Source organism: Microcaecilia unicolor, chromosome 1 (genome assembly GCF_901765095.1).
Source record: "Microcaecilia unicolor chromosome 1, aMicUni1.1, whole genome shotgun sequence".
Classification (NCBI taxonomy): domain Eukaryota; kingdom Metazoa; phylum Chordata; class Amphibia; order Gymnophiona; family Siphonopidae; genus Microcaecilia; species Microcaecilia unicolor.
Window position 1 is genome coordinate 701,917,412 of NC_044031.1, and position 13,042 is coordinate 701,930,453.

Here is a 13,042-nt window from a genome sequence, read left to right on the forward strand (position 1 = left end):
CTGACCTGTTGGTGGCAGTCAAGGACTGGGAATGAATACCAAGGGAGTAAACAAGAAATGGGGAGAAGAATGGCAAAGTCCCTCATCATATCATCTCTCCTTCTTTTTCAGTGTTTATTGCATCACAGTCATTAATTGTGAAAACAAACTGCATCTGCAGGAAACATCATTTACAATCATGAGTTTTCAGTCCATCTCTCATTTTCTCTGTTTCCCTTGTTCACCCTTCATTGTGATACTCTGTTCTTTCATAGTGCCCGCAGGCAGACAACAAACCGACCACCACCAGCAGGAGGCAGACCCAAACCCCAGCCCAAACCCAAGCCTCAGGTACCACAGTGCAGAGCACTGTATGCATATGATGCTCAGGACACTGATGAGCTCAGCTTTAATGCCAATGACATCATTGACATCATCAAAGAAGGTAAATGCTGGAGAAACTGACATGACTCCCTATTTAAATTATGTTCCTTTCCTAAGCCCTATTATTGAGGCCAATGTACTAGTAAGAGAAAACTGTGCAGATGGTGCTTCTATGCTAAAATACAGTATAGGGATGTGTTATTTGTGATTGTATGCTCCAATGTAAAATACTACATGCTAAACACCATTGGCAAAGCTTTTTCTCATTGGCATTGACTACAATTTTGCATTTAGTCTTCTACATGTACAGTTTAATTCCAATTAATAATTAATGAGCTGCTATGATATAAAATCATTACTCATGTGCGTAAAATTATGTTTGAAAATTAGGTTCGCAGGCCTAATTTTTCCACAAAACAAAACTACTTCCTTCTATGAGGTGCAGTTCACTTTTGCAAAATTTACTATTATAAAAACACTGTGGAGCTCATTTTCAAAAGAGAAAAACATCCAAAAAGTGGCATAAATCTGCATTTGGACATTTTTTTTTTTTCACAAAAACGTCCAAATTGGTATTTTCGAAATCAATTTTTAGACGTTTTTCTATGAAATCCGTCAGAAGTGCGTTTGCGAGTTTGAGATGTCAAATGGATTTCACACTGCTGTCAAATCCATTTGACAGCTCTGATGCACTGAACCGCCACTGTTACCCTGGTGGTCCAGTGGACCCCCCCCCCCCCCAATGACCCCAGAACCCTTTTTAAAAATGTTCTCTGGTGGTCCAGTGGACCAAACCCCTTCCCCTGTGTAGGCACACACTCACCCCTCCCTACCTCCGTCCCTCTCACAACTGACCCACACTCCCACTCCTCCCTGAACCTTACAACAAAGTGAAAGCAGGAGGGCAGAAACAACGGCTCCCTCCTCCTGCCTCAGGCCTCCTGGAACAAAATTGTGGGTCCCAGGCTCTGCCCAGTTCTTTCTGGGATGCACTGAGCAGGGCTAAGCACCATACAAAGAGGGTTTGTTTTCCCTTATATGGTGTTTAGCCCTGCCCAGTGCATCCCAGAATGCACTGGGCAGGGCCTGGGCACTGACACAGTGGCGTTCCTAGGGGGGCAGACACCCGGGGTGGCGCCCCGCCCCCCGGGTGCAGCACGGACCCCCCCCCCCCCCCCCCCCTTGGTACGCCACTGCACTGACACTTTGTTCCGAGCAGGCCCGAGGCAGGAGGGGGGGAGCCGTTGCTCCTGCCCTCCTGCCTCCACCTTGTAAGGTACAGATAGGGGCGGGGGGATGAGTCGGATGCAGGAGGTAGGGAGGGATGGGGGTGTGCCTGCACAGGGGAAGGGGTTTAGTCCCTTTCTGCATTCCTAGCTACCTAAATGTTTGCTTTAGACTGGCTAGAACCAGTCTAAAACAAACGTTAATAGCAAGGTAAGCTTTGTGCATCTGGCCCTAAGACGTTTTGATCTAGACCTGTTTTTATAATGAATGAGGCACAAAAATGTGTCCTAAATGACCAATTAAGGGAATCAGGGATGACCTGTCCTTACTTCCCCAGTGGTCACTAACCCCCCTCCCACCCCCCAAAAAAGTGATTTCAAACAATATATGCCAGCCTCAGATGTTATACTCAGGTCCATTAGAATAGCATGAAGGTCCCTGGAGTAGTCTAGTGGTCGATGCAGTGCACTGCAGACAGGTGGACCTAGGCCCATACCTCCCCCTACCTGTTACGCTTGTAGAAGAAACTGTGAGCCCTCCAAAACTCACCAGAAACCCACTGTACCCACATATAGGTGTCCCCTTCACCCATAGGGGCTATGGTAGTGGTGTACAGTTGGGGGTAGTGGGTTTTTGGTGGATTTTGGGGGACTCGGTAGACAAGATAACCTGGCAGCATTTTATGAAGTTCACTGCAGTGGCCCCTAGGGTGCCCTATTGTTTTCCTGGGATGCCTGGGGGACCAGTCTACTAAAAATGCTGGCTCCTGCATCCCAACGGCTTGATTTTGTCCATTTTGCACTTAGACTTTTTTTTTTTTTTTTTTTCGAAAATGGACTAAAAAACAAATGTCCAAATCACAAAACCTTGTTCAAAACAGTATTGTCGGGAAAAAAAAGAGAGACATTTTTCTTTTTTGAAAATGACCTTCTTTCCTATTCAGATTTTGGACATTTTTACAAAACGTCCAAAGTCAGACTTAGACGTCATATCAAAAATGCCCCTCCACGTGTGATATTTTTATTTAACTGAACCTATTTAGCATATGTCCTTGTGGGGAAAAAACTGCACAATCCATTGCATAAATGGATGTGCAAAGTTTCTCTGCTTTACACACCAGTCTTATAATCTAACTGGTTGCTATGGAGTTTTCATCCTGATAATCTGCTGGGATATATCTCATTGACTGTCACTTGACAGCCAAGAAAAAGAGGCAAACTCTCCCATTTACCTCTATCATTTTTCATCTTGCTTCTGCCAATCTCCCCTCTCCCTCACTCCCTCTTCCCCCACACCTACTGAAAAAAATATAAAATTGATGACTTAATTTGGGAAGATTTGTTTTTAGACTTGTACTATATTGCCTGACAGGTGAACAGTAAGCCCTGATTCTAGACCAAGAAGCAAATGAAGTTCTTATCTTGCACGGCGTTGGTTTACCTTCCAGCACAACTTTTAATAAACCATAGAGTTTAGACATGAATAGATTGATCCTGCTAAGAAAACCTTAATTTTATAGGATGAGTCTAGCCAGTTTAAAATACCCTATGTGTCTCTTAGAAATACATTTGTGCACATTGGTTAATAAATTCCACAAAGTAATTCATTTTCCCTGTTAGAATGAACTGGATAAATAAAAAAGAATGAGATATTATAACATATTAAATCAATGTTTCTTTGAACAGATCAGTCAGGATGGTGGACAGGCCGATTACGAGGAAAGCAAGGGCTGTTTCCAAACAACTATGTGACCAAGATATAACGGGACATGAAAAGGACAGAGAACATGAAGGATGACCCAGTACCAACAGAACTTTGGGCCATTTACTCTGGCAGCTCCTTCCAACCTCCACCTGCCAAAAAGATGCCGGTCCTTTGAGCTACCTATAATTCTTAGCAGCATCTTCACCAGTGACATCATCTATATATGCCAAAAGTCTTCTTCTGGTGAACACTCCCAAAGGCAAATCTGTAGGTATAGACTCTGGAAATATGACGAGAGGGCATAAAAAAAAAAAAAGCACTGAAACAAGAATTTATTTATTGTATTTAAGCCTGTTCTGTAGCCGAGTGAATAAACTCTCTGATCTTTATGCGATGTCTCTGAAGCTGCAAACTGCTTTAGCACTCTGGGATCAGGACGTTCTGAAGGTTTGTAAGTGCCTTTTGCTGAGCAACACATAGAGGGTTTTGTTTTTATTTTATTTTATTTTTTTTATGATATGAAGAAGCCAGTTCTATGCACTCTTCCTCCCATGCATGTTATTCAGGGGAATCTCATTCATATGCTGCTATGTGTCACTCGAAGATGCAGGAGTTTTCTTTTTTTTTTTTTTTTTGGCAAATAACCATCAAAGATGTGGTGACGGAATATATTTAATACTTGTGTACAGATATAATGGAGATGGGTTTACTGTTTGTCAGAAAGACCCTACAAGGCACTGCAAAGTACTGTATCCAATGTACAGAAATCTTCTCCAGGATTTATATTTAGAATGTGGCTGGCCCATGTTGATATTAAGTGTAATGTTGTGCGTGTTACAGAACTCATCTTTGTCTTTAACTGTACATTTATAAAAGCAGATCATATGCCATAAGTATGAAATTCTAATATGGTAGAAACATATATGAATGTATAATGTAGTATTCCACTGTGCCTATTCTTAAGATAGTCTTATTAGAAATATTATGCCAGGTACTTAAAAAAATGCACTTGCTGTCACTTATAAAACAAGTTTTAGTGCTTTAGCTCATGCCCTTTTCCAGCAATTTAAAATATTGTGGTTTACAATTAAAAAAAATACTGTAGGCATTGCTTACTTCTTCCTGTTCTTCCATTAATAAAAGCCCAGGAACTACATAATGGACTGGCGTTGAGCAATATGAAAAGCACAGTTGTTTGTTTTCTGAAGTGCTTAAAGTTATGAAACAGCTTCTGTTAAGGTGGCTGAAGTAAATGCTAGTGGTATGGATTTTATGCAGTTATGTTATCCTTAAAGATAAATCGATTTCAGTATGGCATTATAGAACCATGCTATCTCAGAAAGACCTGAAGCCTACATTAAACTGTTATGGTTTTCTGAGTTCCAAGTCATCCTCCAGAGGCAGGTAGGGTGGCAAGCAGAAATGAGTCATAATGATCTGTAAGGTTTTACTAGCAGTGGTATAATATATTAAAGTACAATGGTAACTGTACATGCAGAAGTACACAGATATGGAATGGGTTACCCCCAGCCATAAAAACTATGGACAATCTAAGCAACTTTCGCAAATCCGTAAAGACACATCTCTTCAATAGAGCCTACAAAAAGAACCCTTTAAGACACAAATCACCTCCTAAACTATCCTATCTAATACCATCTTCTCTAATTCCTCATCCATCTTCTGCACACTTTTGATTGTATCCAATATCCTGTCATGACTTTGTCATAACAACACTCTGTAAGCCACATTGAGCCTGCAAATAGGTGGGAAAATGTGGGGTACAAATGCAATAAATAATAATAATGCAAACAGTAGTGACAAGATGTGACACTTGTGGCATTTGCTTTTGGTGGTTATTTTTTTTTTTACTGCAACATTGCGGCTTAAGGAATTAAAATTTTAATTACTGATAAGAACATGAATATATATTAAAGCTGGATGTTCAATACCAGTAGATGGATAGTGGCTGACACTTAAGTGTGTTCAGTATGGACGGAATCTGGATAAACAAGATATTCAGCCTGCTAACCTGTTGACAGTCCTACCTTTATTTGGATAGCCGATAGGCACCAGGTAGAAGAGGCTTGTGGGGGGGTGGGGGGCACTAAACTTTTCCCAAACTCAGGCTGCAGCTGCATCCTTTAGTACTGATAACTTAGGACAGCAAGGTGTCCAAGACAGGAAGCTACAGAAAGCTCTCTGCTTCTTGCAATTGCTAATTCACTTTCTCCTGCCTATGACTAGCTGCAGACAGCAGATTTAGCTAATCAGAAACATCAGGTGGAGAAAACTTTATCCAGGGCTGCAGTGACAGGGGGAGAGGAAGCAATACAGAGAGGAGAGTGCAAGAGAATGTTGGGTGGAGGTGGACAGTAAAAGGGAACAAATGAAGAAGGGTGGGATGCTGGGAGCACAGTGTCTAGGCTAGAAGAAAATGAGGTTATTTGAGCTCCAGGTAGAGGGGAGAACAGGCAAATAGTATATGTGAGATACCCCTTCACATTAAGGGGTATAGTTATCAATGAGGGCTACTGTTTAGATGGGTTTTAGCACAGGTTCCATTTTATGCAATGAGACTTAGTTACTAATAGCTGGGGTTAACAGTAAAATAACATGTCTTAACAGTAGCCCACACTTATAACTTGCCCCTTTAAAGAAAAACAAAATGTCTCTAGAAATCAGAATAAGTAATAAATAATATGTAATAAAAATGAGTCAAATATAGGGTGACATCACTGATAAGGTTGACTCTTAGGCATTGGTGGAATGAGGTTACCAGAGACTGAAACTCCTCACACCAAGGGGGATGTTATCAACATTAAGATGTGTTATTTTAGCACATGTTCCACTTTATGCAATGAGACCTAGTTACTAATAGCTGGGGTTAATAGTAAAATAATACATCTTAACAATAGCCCACATTGATAGCTTCTCCCCTAAATCTCAGAGTAACCGGCTGTTGCATATTCCAACTTATGTGTGCCAACTCACTGATGAATTCTGGAGCTACCTGCCAGTACTACTGTTGTCAGAGGACCTTGGGCCCATCTGTGCTGAGGCAGAGCCCTCAAAAGAGAGTCTACCTGGCTGTCCTGTAAACCACTGCAGATAACTTGGGGCCAATGAGAAATAAAGATCAGGTTTGGAAAGGAGGTCTAGGCAGGAAGGAGACCTGGGCAATGTGGGAAGATTATGAAGAAAGAAAGAGAGAAATGTTTGGAAGTGGCAAAAAGAGTCCCTTGTCCCAAAGAGTTTACAAATGAAGGGGTCCTTTTACTAAGTTACACTAACAGATTTAGCACATGCTAAATGATAAGATACCTGTAGGAATATAAGGGGCATCATCATTTAACACACACTAAATCTGTTAACGCACCTTAGTAAAAGGACCCCTAAGATGCTTAATATTTCAGGGGACAGAGAAGGAGAGACTAGACAACTATCATGCCCCAACTATCTAATGAAAAATGCACCAACACGATTCATTACAGACCTCACCACCCACTTAAACTTCCTACTTCAACAGGGCTCCTTCCCCACCGAGCATGGAAACATACTACTCAGACCAATACCTAAAAACCCCAAGAAACCAGCAAACGACATCACCAATTACTGCCCTGTTGCCTCCATCCCTCTACTGATCAAACTAATGGAAAACAGAGTAACCTTCCAACTCAACAAATTTATACAAAAATTCTCCAAACTACATGAGTCGCAGTCAGGCTTTAGGCCTGCCCACAGCACAGAAACGGTACTACTCACCTTAATATCCAAGTTCAAACATGAAATATCATTCAGAAAAAAAATACTTCTTCAGTTCGACCTATCTAGCGCATTTGACATGGTAAATCATGATATTCTCACAAAACTACTGGACAAACTAGGGATCGGTGGAAACATCATTAAATGGATAAAAAGTTTCATCACCACAAAAAACCTACCAAGTCAAATCAACCTCAACAATCTCGTCTGCGTGGTCATCAAAATGCGTAGTTCCCCAAGGATCGCCTCTATCCCCGATCCTCTTCAATCTTATGATGATCCCCCGGCCAAGACCCTATCTAAATATGGACTAAACCCCTTCATTTACGCAGCTGACATTACCATATTCATCCATTTTCAATCCAACCTAGCAGAAATCTCCAATAAAATAATCACTAGCATGAACATCTTAGCCTCATGGGCTAACTCTTTTAAGATGAAAATGAACAAGGAGAAAACACAATGCCTAATCCTCTCATCCGAATACTCTACACTCCTCCCAACTACCCTGATGGCAGCCAGACTCTTTTTTGGTAAATCACGATTTGAAAGCGCAGCACCTCTTCGTGAAAAACTCCATTGTCTTCCTGTTAACAAACGAATAAACTTCAAAGTCCAAACACTGATTCACAAGATTATCTACGGAGAATCTCCAAGCTACATGACCAACCTGATTGACCTACCAGCTAGAAACGGATCAAAATCTTCTCAAACATATCTCAATCTACACCTTCCCAACTGCAAAGGCCTCAAGTACAAAAACTACTACGCATTCAACTTCTCCGTTCTAGGCAGCCAACTCTGGAATGCCTTACCAAGACCCATTCGAACAGTTAGCGACCATCTACCCTTCCGGAAGTTGCTAAAACTTACCTCTTCAAGCAAGCCTACCCAAATGACCCAACTTAACCTATGAACCCAATCTACACCATTCCTACCTCTCCCTTCCCCTATCCATTTCACCATCTGAACCTATTCTTAACAACCACATCATTCCTCTACTATTGCTACAGCTATGTTCTTTTTGTGATACTTTGTAACCCATACTATGCAAGCCGCACTTACATGGGATAACCCATACTATGTAAGCCACACTGAACCTGCTATTTAGCGGGAAAGAGCAGGGTATAAATGCAACAAATAAATAATAATATTAATAGAAGATACTGGATATATATAGAACCTTACAATTGTGACAAGTATTCAGGCATGATAAGTCTGAGAAGCTGAGCAAAGAATAAGCGGAGGGACGGGTTGACAGATGGCTACAGACTAGGCAAGGGCTTGGGAGAGGAACTAGACAGCTATAGAGGAATGGAAGAGATTGAGAGTCTATGGGTTGGAGATTAAGGTTCTACAGATAAAGGGCTGACTGAAAACATAAGTCAGCTACAAAGGGATCAGGAAGAATGAGAGCCAGCTACAGGCTACAGCAGTGGTTCTCAACCAGTGTGTCCTCAAGATGCGGGAAGTGTGTCACAAAAAATTTGGTGTAAATAGCAAACCTGCAGTTGCTTTACAACCATCAGTGCCTGCAAGCTGAAAGGACCAGCAATCAAGAGTCAGGATCTTGAAATCCCCATAATTGATACCTATTTCTGCTTCCCCACTACCCCCAGTAATAACTGCTGCCACCACTCATTACAGAAAGTGTTACAGGTCAGCTGTTTATTGCTTTTGTTTGCTATATAGTTTCTGTAGCATATTTGTAGGTTTTTGAGTTATTTCACAGTATCTGTCAGTGGAGGGATATTTTGTTGCTGTTACTGAGGTGACACCAGAATCTGAATATATTTGTTTTGTTCTGTGACAAGTGAGAAATCTGGGATGGGTGTTTTGCATATAGGGATAGGCAAATTTGTACTAAACTTACAGTTAATTAAATATTTAGGCATACTTTAGCTGTGAATTTGTGATCAGTGTGGCACATACATGAACCTTGGCAGGTGTCACAACAGAGCTAAAGCAATACTTATCAAACATTGTCAAACTGTGATCATATGATCACAGCCAAATAAAATGTGGCCACATACCCTCACCACCAGAAGCACAAAATGATGCACCTATGGCGAGTTCACCCAGATCATTACCCCAATGTAGGTTTTGTAACATCCCCCCCCCCCCCCCCCCCACTTGAGAGTTCTAACCCACAGCTTTGACAGCCCTGGTCTAGAGCAAGCCAGCTGGAGGTAATGAAAAATAGGATTGCAGTGGCACCAAGGCCAATCCAAGAGGCTGATCCCATCCTGGTTTTGCCCTACTGCATAGATTAATTTGTAGTTGTGATTTCATCATTAATTACCCTAAGAAAATCTAAACTACAACTCACTGTATGCAAAGGGGGGGGGGGAGGCTAATGAAACAAGGACTGAATCAGTCTGCTTGGTTCTTGGTTCACAAAGGCCAAGATGGCAACCCTACATTTAAAAAAAACACCCCACATCTATTAATTATGTGACTTCTGAGTTTTAGGTTATTTTACATGTATTTTAAAAAATAGTTTAAATCACCCTAAATAATAAAAAATTATTTTTAGGGTCACTGGTAAGGGTAGGAAAGAAACAACTACCCAGGGCACTGATGCATCTCATTCATGGGTTGGGTACTAGCACTCCAAGCTGCTACTGTACCATCAGTGGTGTAGCTAGGTGGGGCGCCAGGGGAGCGGCCACTCCCCCCAAACGTAGTTCTGCCAGCACCTATTTTTTCGTCCTGTTGCACTGAAAATGTGTGCTGGCGCAAGTCCGCTCTCGCTCCCCCCCACGCTGTCAACCTGCCTCCGCTTCTGTGTACTATCAGTATAAATTCCTTGTAAGCCCTAATACTTATGGGCATACACATTAGCAAATCATTGAATTGAGAAGAGTCCCTCACACAGACAGCCAAAACTTCATATAATCTCCCCCCCCCACCCACCCACCCCCAGATAATTGGAAGTTCCTTATCTCAATTTTACCCTGTAGTAGTCAGCATTGCTTTGTTATTTTTGCCTGGAGGGGGGGGGGGGGGGGTGTATATCTACACTAATGGTGTGGAGTGGCCTAGTGGTTAGAGAACCAGTCTTGCAATCCAGAGGTGGCCGGTTCAAATCCCACTGCTGCTCCTTGTGATCTTGGGCAAGTCACTTAACCCTCCATTGCCTCAGGTACAAACTTAGATTGTGAGCCCTCCTGGGACAGAGAAATATCCAGAGTACCTGAATGTAATACCTTGAGCTACTACTGAAAAAGGTGAGAGCAAAATATAAATAAATAAATGTTTTGTGTTGCTTAGCAATCTCCCCCAAGGCTACTCACCCCTCCTTCTTAGGATTCAAGTTTCTCTGACCCACTTCTCCCTTGAGGAGAGGTACTTACTTACCTCCTGCTATCTTGCCCAGAGAAGTTAAGTTAGTACATAAGTAATGCCACACTGGGAAAAGACCAAAGGTCCATCGAGCCCAGCATCCTGTCCACGACAGCAGCCAATCCAGGCCAAGGGCACCTGGCAAGCTTCCCAAACGTACAAACATTCTATACATGTTATTCCTGGAATTGTGGAGTTTTCCCAAGTCCATTTAGTAGTGGTTTATGGACTTGTTCTTTAGGAAACCGTCTAACCCCTTTTTAAACTCTGCTAAGCTAACCACCTTCACCACGTTCTCCGGCAACAAATTCCAGAGTTTAATTATGCGTTGGGTGAAGAAATATTTTCTCAGATTTGTTTTAAATTTACTACACTGTAGTTTCATCGCATGCCCCCTAGTCTTAGTATTTTTGGAAAGCGTGAACAGACGCTTCACATCCAGCTGTACCACTCCACTCATTATTTTATATACCTCTATCATGTCTCCCCTCAGCTGTCTCTTCTCCAAGCTGAAAAGCCCTAGCCTCCTTACTCTTTCTTCATAGGGAAGTCGTCCCATTCCCGATATCATATATCACTTGGTATGTTCTTGTGGTTAAGAAACCCTTGATCCAGCTAAGTACACTTCCGCCGATCCCAAAGTATTCTAGGATGTTTAGTAGTATTTTATGGTTTTCAATGTCGAATGCACTAGACATGTCGAATTGTAGGAGGAGTATACTTTTGCCAGTTGCAATTTCTTGTTTGAATTTGGTTAGGAGAGTGATTAGTTCTGTTTCGGTGCTGTGGTTGGAGCGAAATCCTGATTGTGAATCGTGTAATATTGAGAATTTGTTTAAGTAGACTGTAAGTTGCTTGGTTACCACACTTTCCAGCAGTTTGACTACCAGAGGGATGGATGCTACCGGGCAGTAGTTAGTGATTTCATTTGCTTTTTTCTTTGAATCTTTATGTATTGGGGTGAGTAGTATGTTGCCTTTGTCCTTAGGAAAGAGTCTATGTTGCAGCATGTAGTTTAGGTGTGATGTGAGGTCTGCTATGAAGCATTGAGGGGCTGATTAGGTAGTTGGGGCATGTGTCCAGTTTACAGAGGGATTTGGCAAACCTGTTAATCGCTTTTTGTCGGTAAGGAAAGCGAAGTTTGTCCAGATTCGGTCTGCTGGGTATTCACCGAGAATTGGGTCCATACAGTCAATGAATTTTTCGATGTCAGTGGTGTTGTGTGGTCACGTAGTGCGTAGGTTTCCAATTTTCTCTTTGAAGTATTTGGCAAGTTTGTCTGCAGATGGTGAGTTTGTGTTGGTTGTGGTGACCAATGTGGTATCTAGTAATTTATTCACGAGTTGGTATAATTTATGCATGTCTTTGTAGTCTGCCACTATTTTGGTTTTATAGTAAGACCTTTTGGTTTGTTTTATTGCATATTTGTATTTTCTTTGCATTTGTTTCCATGCGTTGAGTGTTTGTACACCTTTAATTTTTGTCCATGCACGTTCAAGCCTCCTGGCTTGTTTTTAGTTTTTTCAGTTCTTCGTTATACCATGATATCAAGTTGTGTCTACGTGAAGTTCTTGTTTGTAGTGGTGCTATTTCGTCTAATATGCTTCTGCATCGGTTATCCCAATCTAGGAGATAGTGTATCTAGTCCGTTTGTGCTGTTCATTCGTTATTGTATATCTGTTGCCAGAATGTTACAGAGTTTACTTGGCCTCTTGTGGTGTAGGTTGTGCATTCATGTGTATGGTATGAGTCTTTTTTTCACCATTGTAGGGATAGGTTTAATTTGTGGTGGTGCTGACAGTCCATTTTGTATCTGATAGTATTAGGTTCAGGTCAGAAGACAATTTGTGCGTGATAAGGTCATGTGTGCCCTTTGACATGGGTTGCTTGCATATGTGGCCAATTAAGGCCCCATAATTGGAGGAATTCCTTACAGTCACATGCATTGGTAGAGCTGGGGTCTTCTAGGTGTAGGTTTATGTCACCTATTATAAGTAGATTGGAGTTATATACACAGTTGTTTGATATGAAGTCCATGAAGTGTGATTGGCAATCATACCTGTTACCTGGTGGTCTGTAAAATAACACACAGTTTTAGGTGATCAAACAAGATTGTATGTTGGATTGAGGCAATTTCAAGTTGGGGTGTTATGGACTCAGCTACAGTGAAGTGGGATCTATGGATTAGTGCTATGCCTCTTTTTTTTCTTTTGTCTAGTGAGTGATTTTATTTATTTGTAGCATTTGTATATTAAACTGCACTCTGCTCAGTAACAGAAAGGAGGTAGGGGCCCAAGAGAAGAAGGATATACCAGAGCCTTAACTGAAAAAGCTTTCTGAAGCCTTTCCACCAAGAATCAAAAAGGATATCGGTGGCACGCTGCCACAGAGAACAAAGGTTATGCCTCTCAACATGAAGAGAACACTCAACAGGAGTAAGGAAACCAAGACCAACAAACCTCCCCAAAACTAAAGAGACTCACCAAACCCTGTCCCTCCCTACATGAAGGATTCTTACAAAGACCTTAACCCGCCTGCCAAGATAGGTACCAGCAAGGGCATAAGGGGAGGTGACGTAGGGAGGCAGTTTCTCAGCTACAATGTTACTCTTCCTGTGTCAAGGGTTGAGCATTGGGCTTGA

At 41.8% G+C, this 13,042-nt stretch overlaps 1 protein-coding gene across 2 annotated transcripts in view; it reads left to right on the plus strand.

Annotated features, from left to right (window-relative positions):
• Positions 1–4,837, plus strand: part of MYO1E (myosin IE) — a 434,647-nt gene extending 429,810 nt beyond the window's left edge. Inside the window, exons 27-28 of one of the 2 annotated variants that reach the window (XM_030188689.1) lie at positions 255–424; positions 3,276–4,837. In XM_030188689.1, coding sequence (XP_030044549.1) covers positions 255–424; positions 3,276–3,352 — 247 coding nt within the window. In that variant the 3' untranslated portion in view covers positions 3,353–4,837. The remainder of the gene's footprint in view (positions 1–254; positions 425–3,275) is intronic. The other variant, XM_030188678.1, reaches the window with a different exon arrangement.
• The last annotated feature ends 8,205 nt before the right edge of the window (positions 4,838–13,042 follow it).